The following is a 20,361-nucleotide window of genomic DNA, read 5'->3' on the forward strand; positions in this document are numbered from 1 at the left end:
ATCTCTTCTTTTTACTAATAGTTCAAGATTAAATAAAGATAATGATCTTTAAGGATTTCCTAAAAGCAAATATTGAAAAAAAAAAAAGTGCTGATCTAAACATTAAAATCCTGTGAGAACCAACGCTCTCAGCAAGTAACATGTGTAGTGGCCAGGTCCTGGTGAGAGTGAGCGATTGTTTTGGTAGCTTTGTTGGGGCAGATGGAAATGTCTGACAAAGGTTGGCTGTGCAATCCAATTTGCCTGCAGTTCTGCAGGTCCTACTCCTCACGGCAGTGATTGCGTCATTGGAGCAGATACAGATGTGAACGAGTCTGAAAGTCTGCTCAGCCTCATTGAAACACAGGAAGCAAAACCACCGAAACTGTACGTGTTGCACAGGCAGTGATAACGTGTCTGTTTAGCACCAAGAGATGCTCATTACACCCAGTTCTGCAGAGAGTGTAGAAGGCCGCTGAATGTGGCATTAGCAAGGAGTGTTTGTGGCAACTGCATGACTGAAGCAGGAAAGAAACTTTTTCTTCTTGGAGAAATGACTGGGACTCAACAAATGATTGCTCCCAACAAGGGAAAAATTTTGAGATGGCCTAAATTAAATTATAGCAGGCCAGAGCGTGGAAGGAAGAGACAAGAGAGGTTAATCCGTGAACAGCTGTACAAAACTGCTTACATTACTGAATGTATGTTGAAACTCGGAATAAACTTCCAGGTGGCTATTTCTGCAATTATCTAGAGAGAATAACTAACTGAGTAGCTGACCACCAGACGTCACCACATCTCATTTTCATGAACTTTCTGGACTGTTGCCCACAACCAATCCAAAAGAGAAAACACTTTTTCCTTACAGAGTCTGCGGCACCTATCCCAGAACTATCTCTGCTTCACCTTCTCCCACCCCCTTTAATTATAGCCAATGTAAATTCTTTCAAAGCAGTTTACATCTTTCTTCCCCAAACTAAATATATAAAAGAGCCTGTCAGCTCCAGGACAGTGACATGGTTTGGGGGTCTACCAGCTTTGCCATCATTGGGAACAAGAGGAATTGACTAGGATCTGTCTGGCTGTTCCCTTGGCTCGACACCACCAGCTGTCAGTACTGTTCTCAGTGAAGGTATGCCCAACAATACAGTTATTGCCACCAGAAGTTAAATGGTCCCTTGGTTCTTTCTGTACCCTAGCGACTACATTATCATGCCTGATATCTTTTGCCAGCAAGACCACATAGCTGACCTAACCTCCCAAGTCCTAGTTTACCTGCACCGCACCTGGATTGCCAGAACATACGCAGCCTGGTTTGCTACATCTTCCTTTATCCCCCCTTTTGTCTAGAATTGCTCCTCTCACCTTCCGGTGTGAAGACTTCCCATTGTCTTCCTTTTCACCCTTAGGCGACTGCCTTTTGAACCCCCTTTCCCCGCCCCCTACCCGGCCACCTCTGCAGGGACAGAGGCTGCCTCCCAGTCACTTGGAGTTCACTCCAGTTGTGGAGAAGCCCATTCCTGCAATTTCAGATGAATGCACATGCTTCCGCATCACCACATACAGGCACCGACCGCTCTTTGAATTCGCATGGGACATCTATCTATCTTCACAAGACCTTGGTTGGAAGTGTAGATCATCATTAATTTTAAGCCAGCCTCTTACAGAATCTATAGGTGTCCTGTAAATAATTCTAAGAGTAAAACTAAACGAAAAGACATGTGCTCTCTCTCCTGCCAAGCTGGGGTGGGGCTCAAAGGGAGGGGAACGTCAAAGTTTCATACTTAAAAAAAAAAAAAGTGAAGATGGAGGGCTGTAAGTCTTCCATGGCCTCTTCTTGTGGTGAACAGTTGTGAAAGGGGCCAGTGATGGGAGGCGGGCAATTCTCTTGTCTTATGACTTCTCCTTCAGAAGAAAACGAAATGTTTTCTGGACCCTTAGCATTCATACCCAACATTTCTTGTACTTCTAAAATGTTTTGGAAGAATGCAAACCATTTCACTGCACAAAAGAAAATGTCTTTTATGAGTATCCAGGTTAATGTTTACAAGAAACTCCCAACTAAAGGCGCCAACTAAAGAACTGAGTGTGCACACTTAATAGAACATCTTATAACAGAGTTTTGCTTTGAGCTCCCTAGTGACTCAGGCATTTTGTTAACTGCTGCTCTTGCTTTATAAGTACATTGTGAAATGATATTTAAAACTTAGTAAAGGAGATGTTGCACAATTTTAACTCTAAAAATTAACATTGTCCCAATTTAAGTAGAGCAGGAAGAATTTATATAACTAAGTGACCATTTGAATGCTGAGTAAAAAGGAAAGGAATGAAAGATTATACCTAGTGGAATTATAAGGCTTCTACATTGTTTAGGTTTGATAACTTTGCATTGAGGGTGCGGTGGTCCAAGACAACGCAGTACAACCATAATCAGAATAAAATCCATCTGTTTTGCATATGCCTCCTCTGTAGTCTTCTACCAAATGTTTGATAAGTGGATGCAACATTGACCTTGTTTGCAATGTATGTAGATGGATCAAGTATTATAACGATTGTTATATACCGAAGTGAGACTCCAGAGAAACACATACTTATCTGAAGACTGAAAATTGGATTTAGTGAGAACAATTGTGATTCTCCCACTCAAGGTCACAGTCACCACGTGATCAACGATCTCATCCCTGTCGCTAATGATTCCTTTCTTTATTCAACTTAATATATTGGAGCACTACTTAGTGTAGTTGAAGTGATTTCATAAGAAAGTTGGTTGGTAATGCAAGCAATATGCAGGATTTAAAAATTCTTTATACCATATAGTAATTTTTTTTCCACTTCTAGTACTTTCCTGATTTTATTTGTTACACTTAGATTAAATGCAGCTGGAATTAATTTTGGTGTAAGAAGTGAGGTCAAGCGCCAACTTTTTTTCCTTCCAAATTGCTATTTATCTTAAAAACGATCCAACAATTAAGAATGTAATCTTAAAAACGTCTGTGTGCTCAAAATGCTATGCAAATTGAATACTAATGAAATCTTGGAAAGAAATGGTGGAATGATTTTCTGTTTGCAGATGGTTTTATTCCAATTAAGATAAATTCAAGGTTTAATGAGGACTTACAGAGAAACAAATTCAGGAACTAGTAAGAGACACTCTTTTACCTACAGAAAACGTAAATGGAGGAGCTGAATTGAAGCTTCCAGGAAGAATAAAGTCATTTGTATCAGAAATGTAGAAATAATAATCATATTTTGAAGTGTATGTGGATAGAAGGGTATTTAATGCAGCACTGTCTATGACGTTGCCCAGTTTCTTGAGCAGCTGAAAATCTCCAGAAATCCTTGCTCTGTGAGTCAAATCCATCATAGCCCCAGTTCTGTTACAGGCAGCTAGACACAATCCTAAATGATACACTTCTTCCATGTGCTTTTCTGTCTTTACTTTTCATTTTATTTTTCATTTAGCATGGGTTACTTTTTAAATTTTAGAATTGTTACTAGAAATAAAAAGATATTTTGAATGAAAGAAGAAATCAGAGTCATCAAGACAGTAAAGAGTTTAGTGGAGGGCACAAAATAATTTGAGAAAATATAATTTCATTTGTAGAATGACAGCCATTTTACTATGACCAGGATAGTAAATGCTTTACTATGTGAAGCACTTGAACAATCTATGCTTTATTTTTTATAACAAAGAGACACAACCAGTAAAAGAGTTGATTTTAGGAATTTATTATTTTTTTTAAAAGAAGCAACTTCCAGGTTTCGTCATTGTACAGGTGTAGCCTGGTCTCCTATAGCATGGTACAGCGATAACTGGTTTTTTATAACAATGACTCAGACGCACTGGAGATCTATAACTGTCTTCTGAATTATCACAGAAAGAAGAAAGAATTAGAAGAAGAGTTTAATGTTAAGTGTATTTAAAAAAATCATATTCTAATTCTTTTAAATCGGTTATCCAAGTGATAATATAGTAGAGCTCAGATAACTAGAAAAGGCAATTGACAAGAACACCCCATTCCCGTCTGGTGTGCATTAACAGGGGTTTTACTGCGTATATCTTTATATAGTTTGCAAACTAATTCAACCCATTTTACACAGCATTAATTATTTTTATTGAGTTGACACTGAGCTGAAACTGTTGCTCATTATCTCATAATTATTATTTTTTCTAATTCTTTGATGGTTGTCCCTCATCTGACACAGCGTTTGGACTTTAGTGTACATGAGACTTCGAGATTATCTCTGCCCATATTTACAGTGAGGTCACCCATGGCCAGATATCCAAGACTGTTAATTAATTTGTCCACTAGCTCTGCTCTTGACTTTGGTAAAAGAGAGACCTTGTGTCTCACGGGTGTATGTGCCAAGCTCCAGGCCTGAAACTGTTTGAGAGCTGGTCATCAACAGTGGGGACCCCTCAACGTTCTTATTAATGCTGTGCAAACAAGGGTTTCGTCATCTCAGTAACTATTTGTACATTATAAAAGCAATAGTCATGGGAAAAACCAACAAGCACAGCTTGGTAGAATAACCTGCCATGAAATATCACTGGCTTTATAATAATTTACTACAACTGTTCTTTTTATTCACACTGAATAGGAAATGCTTCCATCTAACACATGGAATACGAATATATACAACAAAAAAAAATTGGGTTTTATTATAAGAAAACTTCACAAGGACAATAACATGGGAGTTGAAAAAGTAATTTTGTGCAGTTTCCTAATCACAATCATACGTCTGCTGCCTTTTACAGGGAATGATACAAGTACTGATAGATTTTATAAGCCAGTTAAAGAAATTTCCTGCCTGTAATAGCCTATTATTAAAATATTGCCTTGTTCATGCAGTATAGATGTTTTTCCTTCTCAACTGTAATTTTAAATGACTAGGAATGACATGATGAGTCAGTTTTAAGGACAAATCCTGCTAATCCTCTTCAAAATCATCATATATTTGCAGTTCCCTATTTCATCAAAAAGTTCACCAAAACGACATCTTGGAAACTGCACAGGGCTTCTGATTGATGTGCTGTTGAGATCGGGAATGTTGCGTTCTCACTCAATGCCCACCATCTTTTTGCACAACAACGTCAGCATCGTGGCTTGAACTTTCTTTTGGCCGCAGTGCGTCATGCGGCAGTGGTGTGTGTGGGGGGACCGTTTTGTACTGCCAGCAGTCAAAACAGTTGCCATGGGCTCAACGTCTCTACACTGTGAGCCTGGGGAACCCATTCTTTTATGGAATGGTGTTTTGGAGTCCAGCAATGCCACTTTAGGTGGCCGAGACATTCTGGCCTCCACTTCATGAGGGAACTATACTAAAGAAGAAGCCTAGTGTTCTAAAAATAGACAATATGGGCCAGGTTAGTGGATGGGGGACGGAGGTTGTTTTCATAGGTCCTGGAAACTATCTTTGATTTTAGTTCTATGAGAAGGCTGGGGAATTCTCTGAGAGAAGGGCTGGGTCTGAGGTGCACTTACGGAAGTGTCCGTCTGGCATTGGCATTGCAGATTTAGTGCCTGTGATCTAGGCACTCTGCCTAGATCTATTTTCTCCTGACTATACATTTTACGCCCCAGGGTTTCCCCGTTCCCTCACACATTCTGTTTTTGCTTTCTAAATCTCTATTTCATCAGAGAGGGCTCATCTCTGTCTCAATTCTGACTGATGAGTGGTGGATCTGTGGAGTTGTGATTTGAGGATTGTAAAGAAATCATTGGGCTCCATGGGAAATAGAGCTGCAATTGATTAATAATGTCTGCCATGGCTATAAGAATTGGTGTTTATAAAATGCATGCCAGGTCCTTATGTCTCTGTTCTAAGTAAGATGAAAGAATGAGGCTGGCTTGGTGAGTTTTTGAAGGATCTTTGGAGACCATAGCCCAAAGCATTAAATTTATGTTTATTTTATATGTTGCTTTGTTCTTCAAAAGATTTAAAGGGTTTGGGAGAGAAATTTTAAAACCTGTGGAAAGCTGGAGCGGGGGAGATAATTTTGAACAGGCTGATGCAGGAGGCCCACAACAATGGCCCTGTTTTCACCCCTGGGTGATGAGGCCCAAGGTTTAGAAAGTGCTTATAGGGCTTACTGATAACCACAGATTCAGAAAGACGTGGGGGAATGTAGTAGGTTCTAGGCATGGTGAGAATTTCAGGCAGAGCATTTTTGGTGTATTGCCTCTGGGTTAACAGCTGATAATAATTTGTGAGTATGTTGAAAAGCCAAGGAGAAATATATTGGCGCCTACACGCATGGCTTGTTTTGGGTTAATCAAAGAACCTGGGGAGTTTCCTTATTATGTCAGGACCATTGTCTTTCAGCTCTGCCTAGAAGTCTCTGGTGCACAACTTTACCAAACAAGAAAAATAAAATTGGTGAAATTGTGTGGTAGGTGGTAGTGGTGCCATTTTGGAAGATCAACTCACGTTTGTCTCTGGAAAATGGGACCAATCACTTCTTCATAGCTGAAGTGATTTTTAAACCAAAGCCCAATCTTGACATGTAACATGAATCATTAATAGGTTGCTCTTCTACAATGCATTGTCTGTTGATTTAGGGGACCATGTTAGGCCAAAGCCAGCCACCCCAAGCTGCTGATGGCCTGTGGGTTTTAGAAACTGTCTGATGCTGCAGTCAGTACTCCCCTTGTCAACGCACACACCTGATTCCACTTACACAGCAACATGGCGACATACCTTTTTCCATCAGTAAACACCTGCTTCCTCTTCCTCACTTAGAAACCAGGAGAATTTGGAAAATAAAAAAATGTGGCATAATTTTACTCCTCTGCAAATCCCAGGAAGACATGCTTTTGGATATCTGTCTGATGTTAAGTTCCTTGCCACAATGAGTACCCCAAGCTTTCCCCAAAGTTGTAGGCAAAGGGTTTTCACCTTCCTGGGTGGTTCACAGGGGTAAGGATTCCTTGGTTCCTAGGCCAAGGGTCCAGGGAAGTGATGGAAATGGAATGGAGGAAGGAAGGCAGCATTTAGAAACTCAGCAATGCTATTTCTTATCCGACTCTGCGTTTCACCCTCAAAGAAATGATTTCTTATTGGTCTCCATGAGACATGTTCCCATTTAGAGCACTTCAGCAGTTTCACTGTCTCTGGAACCTTCTAGAGGTGCTGGCTGGCTGGCTATAGTTGTGACTGTAGTTGCCTCATGGTTTGTTTTCAGGCATTTCAGAATTTCAGTTTCTTTCTGCTGATCACAATCGTTGGTGTATTGGCATTACAAACCATTTTTTAACGTGTGTGAACATCAGTGGGCTTTATCACCACTCATTTCCAAAGCAGAAGCCTCCTTTAACTGGAAAGACTTGTTCTACCACCACAGAGGAGCCTCCTCCCTAAAGTTTCTGAGAGAGCCCAGAGCATGAACTTTGGATTCTAGACAGAAGGCCGAGGAGGAGGCCGGGAAGGGGGCGGGGCCCTGTTGGGAGGTGGAGCTTGAGGGGGTGGGGGAAGGGTGGAAGGTGGGGATGGAATTGGAGGAGTGGGAGCACTGGGGGGTGGGGGCGGGCAATGAGGGGCAGGGGGTGGGGGAGTGTAGATGGGGGCGGGAGGTGGCGAGGTGGTGTGGTAGGCGTTGTTGAGGGGGTACTTGGCAGGCTGATTGTTCTTGACTCTGGTGAAGTTGATACAGCGCCCCTGGAAGAGAATCAGAGAGAAAGAAATGTAAGCGGAAGCTTGCTACGACCTTACAACAGGGCAGGTGGGCAGTGTGGTGGGCGGCCTGAAAGAAACACAAATACGTAGAAAGCAGACACGAAGTTTATGACTATGCTCTACTGCCACGCAATAGAACTTGACAACAAAAAGCACCCTGTTTCCTTTTCCTGGGCTTACTCTGTTACAAGATTATTTAAAATTCATTTTTCCTGCAGTCACTCTCTCAAGGAGGAGGAAGAGAAGGGGTCTCACGGTAACTGGATGCACGGAGTCAAGCCTAGTACAGAGGTCATCAGATTTAGTCTCAACAGCCTTGCCAGCCCGGTATTATTATCAATGGTCTATGTCATAGATGAGGAAACCCAGGCTTAGAAAAGTTAAATCACTTTCCCAAGGCCACACAACTAGGAAGAGGTGGGATTGGTGAAAGGTAAGGAACAATGACCCAAAGGACAATTACCTGGAGGATATAGAAGTGTGTGATTTGAGACTTGGCGTAGGATGAGAGTCACAGCAGGGACACAAGTGCCTACTAGTGGGAGATGGGGGCTGAGCAAACCTTTCCTCAGGCACGCACATCTCCATTTATCCTTCCAGTCATCAGTAAGCCCCTGGTCCTCTGCACATCTTTCCCTGATGACTCTCACCTCCACTTAACCTCTGCTTCCCTCTCTAAATTCTTCTGTAGTGACGGTCTATGCCACACACCTAAACCCGCATACTACAATTGTTGAATCTATAAATGCCTGTTCTCCCCGACCAGATGAGAAACTTCTGGAAGGGAGCAGCCATGTTTTGTACTTTGCTGCTCCACTATTGGTTTAGGAATTACAATGCCATATTTAGATGACAGAACCCCATTTTCTCTGAGTTTGCATTTCATGAGATTAAACCAGGGCCTACCCTTGTTAGGTTCTGGTTGGGGGTCCACTAACTGAAGAACTAAGTTACCATCTTCTCAGTGCATTGCCCAGAACTCCCAGATTGAGTTCAAGCTTTCATGCCGTGAGTTGATTTGTAACCCAGTACTGTGAATCCCCAGTGTCCAAGCAGCCCTCTTTACAGTTTTATAAATCTAAACCTTGATTACAGTTTATTTATGATTCTGGATAAAGCTCAAGATGTTAAAGCCCTAATGATTACCATCTGTGAAAAATTCCTGTCATGGACAACTCAGAGTTGGGATTTACTGTACTATACATTCTGCCCTTCGTTCCTAGACATGCTAAGTCAGACCAAGAGAATGGGGAGATTCATTTCCTTTAAAGACGAAGGAAAATTCCAGTTCTGGGGAAGGAGCTGTTGGAGCCTGGGTCTAGTCCTTGTGTGGCTTCAGACTTCCTTTGGGGCTGGCCATCCACCGCTCTTTCCATCCCTCTAGGGGTCAGTGGTGCTGGGCTGGAGCGCGAGAGGAGGCCCATAAACCCAGAGGCTGGGGGTGGGAGTCAGGTGGGGGAAAGACCTCCCTCGTCAGCCCTTCCAGCTGCTTCCTGCCCTCTTGGCTATAGTTGCAGGGGGCTGGGGTCGGCTGGCGTGGAAAGAGGCAAGGACCCCCCACTTCCTACAGTCAGTAACATCCTAGGGCTGCACCCATGGTCTCCTGCTTCAGAGAACTGGGTGATGGTTCATTATAGACCCTAGTACATTAGCGCTGACACAACAGCCTAGAGCACTCCTTACGCAGCCAGAAGGGAGGGGGCAAGCCCACCGCCTGTGCAGGGCCTCAGCCGTGTGACACCCACTGTGTGACATGGGGTAGGGTAATAATACCACCTGCCACTGACAGTCATTATGAGGATTAACCTAATAGGTGCTGGGGAAGGCCTTGGAACAGTGCCTGGCACATGGTGTTTGGAAAATGAAGTTGAGTCTAGATGGGGAAACTCGCTCAGACACAATAATGACCTTATCTACTGTAGAAAGGTGAGCTGGAGGTAGTGTCAGGTTTTCTGACTCCTACGTTAGTGCCTTCTACGTGAGCTGCAGGCTGGAGCCTCTACATGCCACACCTGGCTTCTATAATAAAACTGGTGTACAGGGGAAACTTGTAGTTTTGGACATGTCACCAGGGCAGCACTCAGAGCCCTCCCTCTTATGTACCTTCCTCTATCTTCCCATTGCTAATGTAACTCCTGTAACTTATAGACCTCCCACGGTGTTTTGCACACCCAGTTGACTGACCATGCATTTATACATACTTATCGTCCTGAAAAAGGTACAGACTCCACATAAACAAATCCTTGGGGTCAGTTACAGTAAGACGCAATTAGGGCTTCAGGGTGGGGTGTGGCTACAAATTAAGTTCTTAAAACCTGGAGCTGGAGGAGCCAACACAAACACTGTAACACTTAGACCATATAATTGGCCTAAAGATCAGTTTACACGACATCATTTTTTGCTTGTGAGAGGATAATAGAAAGGCCAGATGTTCTCAGTGTCATGTATGCCAGCAAATCTGCACCAGTGTTTGCTTAAAATGTTGCTAGGACAATTGGAGAGCTCAGTTCCTACACTGGTCTTTGTCACCCAGTTTAATTCTTTGCAGTATTGTTTTTGGGTGGTTTAATTCAGATTCAAGATTTGGCTTTGACCTCAGTTTACCTCAGCTTGCTCATTTACGGAGAATGAATGCCAGTGATTTTCACACATTAGCAACAAAATGCTCTTGGTAAATTCTAAGAAGAAAATGCAACGGTATCTCTTGCTAAGTGGTAGCTTGGCAGGGAGCTGGAGGGGCTCCTCCGAGGCTGGAAAATGCCATTTGGCTTTGCCTGATTCAAACGACACTGGGGGGATTATTGGAAATGTCTTGGCACATCATCTTCTTCATTTATTATCAAAACCCTATGAGCTAAGTATTATTATCTTCATTGTACAGAAAGGAGACTGAGGGCTTAGATTTATTTAAATAACGTGCCCAAGATTATATAGCTGATAAATAGTCGAAGTGGGATTAAAAGCAGCTCTGCTTGCTCTAGGCACGATTCCTCTTTTTCACTGTATTATCCTGACGGCAGACCAAAAGTACCAACAATTTCTTGAAGCACTGTAGATGGTGTCACGCATTGTAGCTACTTGGTCACAATCCATCAGCTCTTGACCTAGCTGTCAAGAGATCTTTCCAGAACATGAATCCGGTCAATTCACTGCCCAGCTCGGAATCTTTCAGTGGCTCCCCATGATCTTTAGAATAAAATCCAAATGCCTCCAATGGCATATTGCAGCCCTTTGTGATCTGGCATTGGTTTCTATCTTTCAATCAATTTCTTGCTTTTTTATTGCAGAATGTGCAGGCTGGCCCATCCTAAGCCCTCCACAAGTATTTGTTCAATGAAAACATATACTATGCCACTTGGTACTCTTCTCAGTATCAGCGTTGCTCCCCAACTGTGGGTGAGTGTCTCTGAGGCAGCATCTGGCTTCTTCTTGAGATCTTTAATGCAGCACCAAGTTCAAGATTAAGCTGATGCTCCACAGATACTGCTGTTATCCCCAGAGGTTTCTGAGGTGGAGCGAGCCTTTGTTGAAAGCTCAGATTTCCCCCTCAAGTTCTCAGAGGATCAAAGGTCCATGAACTCTTGGCTGTGAGTTTAGGTCTCTTTGGTCATCCCCTCATTGCCCCTTAGAATACCTTCTAGGATCTTGGGTGAGGGACGGCCAGAATCCTATTTGTTCCCCTTGATTTCCATACTAGAAATGTTAACATGTTACCTTTAAAAATACCTTTTGGGGGGTTACTTTTGATTGATTTATCAAAGGAAATTGTTCCTCAATAAAATCTTTTATATAAATTGGAGGTGATACACTCCGAAACAATCATGGTAGAGTTGGGATGACAGATCTTGTTGACCAGGTTCTGGCTTTTTCCCAGTTTTACTGCAGACACCAATGGTTCACAGTGAGCAGAGACAGGAAACTGGAGGGGTAAGGCTGTGGTCTGCTCTGTGGGTCAGGCCTGGGAAGGAGGTGTCCAGTTCTGTCACTAGCATACTCACTAGGAAACCTTGAGTAAGACACTTTCTCTCTGTGGGCCTCAGCTTCCTCATCTGTCAAATAAAATTGTTGTGCTAGCTAGATGGCATCCAGGGGTCCTTCAGCCCTAATCTTTTATAATTCAATCAAAATTTGAGTTGGCTTTGGAGCTCTTTACTCGAATGCTTCAATCTGAATTCCTTTGGGGCAGCCAGTTTACACATCTTTTTATGCTACTTAGTTTGGCTAACTCTTAGTATTGCATGTTTTCCAGCTGGTCATTAGATTTATAAATACTAATAAATCGAATTTCAAAACTGGACTCTCCATCTTCTGCTCTTTGGTTACCATGGTAAGGACTCAAGCTTGCCTGTGAATTCTGAATTTGGGTTTGTGGGCTGACAGGGGAGATGTGAGAACTGTGGGCTGATTGTGTGCAAAAGACTTGCCAGGGGTGAGCTCATGTGTAATGAGTGTTAGAAAACATCTGTTTGGGTATCAGGCATGATCAGTGGAGAGGGAGCTGGCCTTCGGAGATGGTTAAAAATATGCCACGGCTCCCACAGATTAAACAAAATAGTTTCCTATCAACAGAGGTCACTTAAGGAAATTGGATTTCACAGAAAGAATACTGAAATAATGAGATGGAAAAAGTATAACATGTATGCCAAATTTCTTCTGACAAATACCTTTTCTCTCTGGGCTAGTTCTCCCATTAATTGCCTTGTTTGGAGGGCTGTAGGTATTTCTCAAGTTACAAATGGATTGGGTTTCCAAAGTTTGTTTTACTGTTTAGAATTAGGAGCATAATTTCTAGCTTAAGTCACTCTTGTAAATGGGGGTTGGTTCTCAGGTAGACCACAAAAGCTCATTGGCATATTGAAGGCAACTGATGTAATCCTGCTGAAGTTGGTGTTCTAACAATAAATGAGACACATGAGCAATGAATGGATGGAGGGCTGGACTGGATGACTTCATGGTGCTTTCTGTCCTACGATTCTCTTCATTTGTTAAGTCCTTTGTGCGTTCATCCTTTTGACAAGTGGTTTTTGAGTGCCGACTCTGTCCTGGACACCTTCTGAAGTGCTGCACAACCAAAAATAGTCTCTGCCTTCATGAAGAATATTGTCCACAGGTGGAGAGACAGCAGTCAAATGATCCCACAAAAATGGACTCCAGCCACCATATCTGTGCTCTGTGACATTGGCTTTGGCCATAGTTGATTGGATGGAGGTGGACACCTACCCTGAGCTAAGCCAATCAGATTCTCTCTTGGGGGAGTTCTGAATTATGACTGAGTTTACAGGCAGTCAGTCAGTTAGGGTTGATCCCTTCAATAGAGGGGATGTAAGTGGGAACCGGGTTGGCCATCTTCTGCCACAGGGAGAAAGAGAATTCTGATTCTATCTTTTAAAAATCCTTCATACCCGTTCACTCCTCCTCACTCTCACTTTTGCTCATCTTCTGTAACTTGGGCCACTAAGCAGACCGGTCTTCTTGCCTTCAGCCTTTCTCTTTTCCAGTGATATTTTGGTTTGCATATACAATTTCTATACACATGTACACATATATAAATAGAAATGCATATGTACATACATATATGTAAGTATGCACGTGTATATATAGAGGTATATATAAGATGTATATATGCCTGTATAGATAAAATTTTATATATTTACATAAATAAGTATGTGCATATACCTACATACACATAGACACACATTCAACACTGCTTAAACACTTCAGTGCCTCCTCATCTTCTGTAGGAAAATATCCAAGTTCTGGAGCACAAACCAGCCTCTGTGACTCATGCGTTTCTTATCGCCATCCTGCTCTTTTTTTTTCTTTGAACTCCACACTTCAGCTTTGGGCCATTGTTTGAAATGAAGCCACCACACCCTGACTTTTCATTTAACAGTATTCATTCATAGGCCCAATTCTACGACGGACCAAGTGGCGTGGAGACACCTGTCTTGTTTTCTCCTCTTTCCCAAAGCGAGAGCTGAGGGCAAAGAGAAGGCTGTGTTGTGAGTGGTGAGGCCACTCGGTTTCCTTTTCCCCACCTTGAACTTGCCTTGTCTATAAATTTCATATAATAGGCTGCCTTTCATGTGCTGTTCATGGAAAAGGAGCCAAGGTCAATTCTTTCAGTTATTTGATTCATTTTGCTGACACACATGCTGGCACACTCTCCTTCATAACTTCTTTGGATGCCAAACTGAGGGTAAGATGAAAGCATGAAGGAAATACTTGGTAGCAAGAGGAAACTAGAAAAATGAAAGGGGAGAAATAAAAATAGTATATCTTTAGAGGGACACGTGGACACATAGGGTTTGTTAAGAATTACTATTGTTACTATGTAACAATAAAATTCACTTTTTTCATCAGGTTACAAAGTTATACATTTTCTTTGTGGAAAATTTGGAAAATGTGCAAAAGAAGGAAGAAGAGAGACGATTAGAATTTTAAATTATAACACTTGGAGAATTAATATTTTGTGCTTTTCCTTTCAGATCTCTCTCTCTCTCTCTCTCTCTCTCTCTCTCTCTCTCTCTCTCTCTCATGCACACATGCACACACACACACACAGTGATGCATATATTTACAAAAATGGAATTATCTTGTAAAAATTTTTTTCAATAATATGCTGTAGCCATTTCTTCTCTGACATTTTCAATATTATTTTCAATGGTTGCATAATCTTCTATTACCTGGAAGAACCAAATGCAGTTATTAAATTTTTTACTGGTCATTGAGAGTCTGTCTAACTTCTAATTATCCTAACATTGCTAAAATAAACTTCTGAAAAGTTCTAGAATCAATTTTTAATCTTTGATTTAGGATTTTTGCATCCAATTTCATATGAGAGATTGGCCATTTGTCTTTTGTTGTATGCTATTTTTTGTCATCAAGGTTATGTTAACTTCACAAACGAAACTGGGAAGATTTTCATCTTTTTATATGTTCTATATTTCTGAAATAGCATAAAAATTATTGCTCATTAAGAGCAGAAAATTATCTAAAATCTTTCTGGATATACTGTTTTTCTAGAGTGTAGTTCTTTGATGACTTTCAAATGTTTTGTCACAGGAATTGACCTATTCAGGTTTTGTACATTTTCTTGAGTCCGTTTCCGTAATTTATCCTTTCTTAGAAAATCATCCATGTCAAGATTTTTAAAAACATTTGCATAGATTTGCACTTAGCACACAGAAAATTCTTACAGTTAAATAAATCTATTTGTGGTGGTATCTCTTGTTATTAATATTATATTAATATTAATACTATTAATATTATGCATATTTACATGTTCTGATTTTTTAAGATTTTTCAGTGACATTGGTATTTTCCAAATTTTTTTTTTAAGATTTAATTTTCAGTTCTACTGACTTTGCTTTGTTTTCATTAATTTGTTCTTATGTTCATAGATTCCTTGTTTTTGCTTCCTATAGATTTGTTTTATATTCTTTTCTAAGTTTTAACTAAATGCTTAGATCATTTGTTTTCATTTTTTTTATTGCTTAATAATGAAAAAATTGAAGGCTATGAATTTTCCAAATCCCCTAAGTTTTTATTGTGGTGTTCCAATGATCACTTTTCTAAAATCCCAGTAATTGTAGTTTTGATTCAAATTGTCATTTAGACTCAACAGTAATTTATGAGCGTATTTTAAAACTTCTAAGTGCTTTTCAAAAATGTTTAATCCCGTATTGCTAACTTTCAGCATTTTTTTTTTTGGGGTGGTGGTGGAAATATTTGGCCTATAAAGATGATTCTTTTTGCAGGTTTTCTTTGTTGTCTAAGTTATAGTCAATTTTTACATATTTTTAAAAATAATATGAATTCTCTATTTGACAAGTGCATTGCTAAAGAAATATCCATTAATCATTTTTTAATAGATTAGTTAAAGCCTTTACATCTTTTTCAACTGTGTGACCTATTGGAGTCTAAGGGTCATATGGGTTTATTAAGTCCACTCACACACCCCCTCCCGCCAATATTTTAAACAATTATATTTGCTCAAATTTGACTTTGCTGCATTAGTCATTGGGCCACCCAAGAATAGCAGGGAGGGGGCCTTTCTTAGAGCAGTCTGGGCAGAGAGAATTTCTTCTGTTCCAGAGAATGCTGTCTTCCTGTTTGATATTAGCTTGTCTGGAAGATGGCTGCTGTCAGTTCTTTCCCTCCTGCATGCATGGGCCCCTCCCCCATGGTGAGGAAAAGTCTGTTCCTCCACTCTCTTGGCTCATGATCGTTTTGAATAGTGGAATATGATAGAAGTGCTGTTGTGCTAGCCTTGAGCCTGACATTAAGTGGCCTGGAAGTTTCCGCTTCCTGTTTTTGGTGCCTTGAGTCTCCATGTAAGAAGTTAAGGTCACTTTACTGTAGGGAGAGTCCATGTGGAGGACAAAGGAGTGAAGAAACCCTCTTGGACATCTAAAACAACAACAAATTGTTGTTTTAAGCCACTATGTTTTAGAGTGGTTTGTTACAGAACAATACGGAAACAAGTGGCAACTCATCTCTTTGCCTAGTAGGCTCATTTCTGGTTTGTGGAGTTGAGTATAGGAGTTGTTATGGGTTTCTCTGTTATTCGGACTCTGAACTTGTCACTTTTCCCAAAGGCGTTGATAAGGACCCATATCTGTGTTCTCCTCATTGCCTGACTGGCTGGGACTTCACATCGCTAGAATCCAAGGGCCCCCAGGAGTAAGATAAGATCACTAGAGAAGAGAAAGATATAATTCCAAGGGTAACCATCACAAATTTCCCTTTCTGTTCTCTTGATATTACCCTGCACTACTCATTATAAAACTTAGGCTGTTATGGTGATGAGAAAAGGCTGAACTGGAGAGGACTGGGATATTCAGCTGTAATGCTGAAAGGGTTTTGCCTGTTTACACACTTGTGCAAGTTCCTCGTGTGAGCTGGGCCTGAGACATCCAATCAACTACTCCCATGCTGCCAGCGGGTAGTTCAAGGTTGAAAAGCCTCCCCTGCTTCTGTAGTCAAGTGAAACACATATCCTCAAATTGCCATTTCAACCTGAAAGTCTTTTTAATGAATACCCTGACAGAGAGGAAACACAGTAAGATAAAGTAGTCTTGCCACCCAAATGTGGATGAATTAAACTCAGTCCTAAGTTTGCCTGAAAGGCTGCTAAGTGCCCATGTCTAACCTATACCTGAAGTTAGTTAATTACTTGTCATACAAATCAATGAATTAGTTGAAGTAGAGAAAGACTCACTCTGATGGCCCCCGAGGAAGGTCAATATGCCACTGCAGCCAAGAAAGACCAAACCATACACGGTGACATAATGAGATTGAAACTTTCCCATCTGATGCTCAATCCCCTTTTTAACTCTCATCGTTATGTAAAACCGTGATGCATTATGTCTGCACCTGTCTAATTCTGACAAATCTTCAACAACAACAACAACAAAAGACAAAATAGGATTGGAGAAAGGAGATCCAGGAAAAATGACTTGGTGGCCTAAGTGCTCTCAGTGGGGACTGGTTCTAAAAATTCAGACCTTTCAAGGTAGCAAGACAAAGATGTATGCAGAGATGACACGGGTAGTACACTTGAGAGGTGGAATTAGCTGAAAACATTTGTTGGTTCAAGAGGAAGCAAATGGTGCTGAGTGGTGTGACCCAGTATATTTACCCTAAATATTGTTTCTTAACTTTACTTTTCTAAAAACCAGCCATTGGAACTGACCAGCCTGTTTTCACTGGTGGCATCAAGTCCAATGTACGCTCCAGGGGTCCTGCTAAGAAGGGCAGCAATGACTTCTCCCAAAAGCCTGGTTTTAATTGACATTTTGGATGGGTCTCAGTAATAAAGTTGCTTTAATGCACTTTTCTAAGATTTGAAAAAAAAAAAAGAAACCACTGTGGTGTGGTCATGCTGAGTGAGTGAAAGTCTGACCCAGGATGAACTGATTTTATGCAGAGCCTTCCTTCTCTCCCTTTCTGTCTCGTCCAGTTAACAATCTTGAAAATATTTTTCCTGCCCTTGTCCATGTTCCCAGTTAGGTGACTCTGACTACTTAGAACTGCGATTAATATAGTCTTTTTATTTATTATTTTATGTACGATAGGTTATTTACCTTTAAAAAGTTGGTCCCAGGGGATAAACTGAGATTGCTTGGCCCAGAGCAGTATTCAGTTTGAATATGAAAATGTAAAATTGTGAAATTACGTATTCATCGGATGCATAGCTCCAACCCCATCCTGCTCCACATAGACAAGGTCATGGAGGCAGGTTTGTTTTCTTCTTCTGCACAATGTGAGGCATCCCATCTTTAGGATGAGTTCTTTTCCTGTCCCTGTAGCTGTCAGTGCTTTTCCCAAAGTGGAGGGAATATTAATTTTTTAAAAAAGGTGCTTTTTGTGACTACTATATCATTGCCAGTAAGTGGCACCCTAAATGGGTATGTGTCCTTTCGGTTCTTAGCACCTCACACATGCACCATTTTCTTATCTCATGACCCTGTCATGATGGCTAAGCTCCCTATTTGAGGCACCAGTTGCTTGTTATGAGATGAAAAATTTCATGCTAATCACATCTACCATGCACTGATCCAGGCTTGGTACTCGTTGCTTTATACACACTATCTCATTTTGTCCTCCTAACAGCACTGGTGGTTAATACTGTTACCCTGATTCAAAAATGTAGAAACTGGCTCAGAAAGACTAATTTGTCCAGGGTCTCTCTGCAAGTAACTGATGGAGGAGAGATTTAAATCCAGCTCTGTTTAATGCTAAACGCCTTTTATTAAAGCAACATGTGCTTTTAGATTGCAGTAAATCTAGGGTGGAAGAAAATAAGAAATATGGCTACTTAATAGAGTTGGCTCCCAGTAACGTTATATAGTTGAGAATTTGATTTGGGTCTTAATACTCCCCTACTCCCACTGTTCTCTTCCAGCTTTCCATGTCTCTATTTTTTCCTTCCTCTGAATTTCAATGTCTTCCAGCTGCCCTTCCTGGAAAAAGGCCCCATATATCCTTGTACTTCCTTCTAATCAAAACTTGCTTCTCCTGCGTGCCTCTCACTTTCAGTCCTTCTCTATGCTTTCTATGTGACAACTCTCTAATCTGATTCATGAGCTGAGCCCACTAGGAAGGTTTATTTATTCCTTAATAGGGGCTTTCCTTCCAAGGACACAAATATATACTGTAACAGAGATGGCTAATTATCTTCCACATCCATTTTTTAGCAGTCACTCTTAAGTTTCGCTGGGCACAATACCATCTAGTAATGATTACATTTCCCAGTCTTCCTTGCATGAGTTGGTTCAAGAGGCAGTAAGAGATGCTGAGAGGCTTGACCTAGTGTGGGTATGACCTAGTGTGGCTTCCTTTGTATCTTGTATCAAGATGTGGTGTGCAACCTATATTCTGACCAGTTGGATGGAAGCAAAGTGATGTGTACAAATTCTAGGTTGTGCTTTAAAAGGAAGACGCACACACTCCCCCTTTCCTTTCTTGCATTATGTAGATGAAAGCCGCACTCTAGGGATGGTAGAGAAACAAGACACAAGGAGCCCAACAGCCTGGAGCCACTATACTGACTCTGGACGGCTTATCCCCAGAGCATTACATGTGAGAAAAAAAAGTTCTATCAGGTTTAGAGGTTAGATTTGCTAAATCTCTGACCTAAATAATATAACTCCTGAAGGGAACTTCTTGAAGATAGTGTTTTATTTTAAAGGAGTTACCCTAATACTGGGTATTTGGGGTGCTGGGGCAGGCTATCATGGTGATATTTTGGGAACAGACTGGGCTGTGGGGTGTCTCTTAGATTCTGACCATGCACTTGGCTGCCCTTCCTCTCCAAATTTACACAGCTGGCTCTAAGCTGCCTCCTACATTTTCCTGGACTCATCTGCTTTCAGGTAAGGGCTGATATGATCCTACCCAAGTGCCTCCCAAATCGAAGCCAAAGGAAGATAGTAGTAGTCAAAGCCTGAAAGATCATGGCTATTGTTTGTGATTGGCCAGAAATGGAAATGGAAAATTCACAGCACTCAAAATCTGGGATTCATTTGGGAGTGAAAAGTATCCATTTAAATTATCCAACTTCAGAGTTGGTTTCAGACCTCCACTGGGCCCCAAAACTCTTCCCAATTATGAGACCATGTAGAGTTGGATCTGAAATGAGATCATGACCCAGTATCAAAATGCTTCATTTCCATGGTATGGAAACATCTCACTAATTCAGGCTGTATTATTAAATATTTGTGATAATTCTCCCCACCCTGGGCCGAGTATGTTCTGTAGGACCTGGGAAGAAATGGTTTGTTACACTGATGTTTAGCGAGAGTGTAGGAGGAATCTTTAAGAGGAAAACAAAAAAATACACCTTAAATCCTTTGGAAAGATACAGGATATAAAATACAGCCAAATCTTTAGGGGATCTGAGCACCATAATTGTAAATAAAGGAGGTTGCTGAGGACCAATAAATTTTATTTGATCAGTGAAAGTGGACTCAGTAGAGACCTACACTTGGAATGACTCCGAGTGGCATCACCTTTTTCATTTCTATTTATTTCAGGGGTGCCTTCTGGCTGCTCTTCCCAGGATAGCACAGGCACCCCAGGGGCCTGCGTGGGCCTCTGATTCTGCAGTTCTCGGTCTTCTCCCATAGGTCTGTTGCTGCTCCTGCCGTTCATTTAGCATTTCTTACTTCTTGAACACAGTTTGGGCCCCCAGTCCCCAGG

At 41.2% G+C, this 20,361-nt stretch overlaps 1 protein-coding gene across 2 annotated transcripts in view; it reads right to left on the reverse strand.

Moving 5' to 3' along the window:
- Positions 1-3,698: 3,698 nt before the first annotated feature.
- ANTXR1 (ANTXR cell adhesion molecule 1) overlaps positions 3,699-20,361 on the reverse strand; it is a 217,256-nt gene continuing 200,593 nt past the window's right edge. For both annotated transcript variants that reach the window (XM_033124998.1, XM_033124999.1), the window contains exon 18: positions 3,699-7,638. In XM_033124998.1, coding sequence (XP_032980889.1) covers positions 7,378-7,638 — 261 coding nt within the window. In that variant the 3' untranslated portion in view covers positions 3,699-7,377. The remainder of the gene's footprint in view (positions 7,639-20,361) is intronic.

This window comes from Rhinolophus ferrumequinum, chromosome 13 (assembly GCF_004115265.2).
Source record: "Rhinolophus ferrumequinum isolate MPI-CBG mRhiFer1 chromosome 13, mRhiFer1_v1.p, whole genome shotgun sequence".
NCBI classification, from domain to species: Eukaryota; Metazoa; Chordata; class Mammalia; order Chiroptera; family Rhinolophidae; genus Rhinolophus; species Rhinolophus ferrumequinum.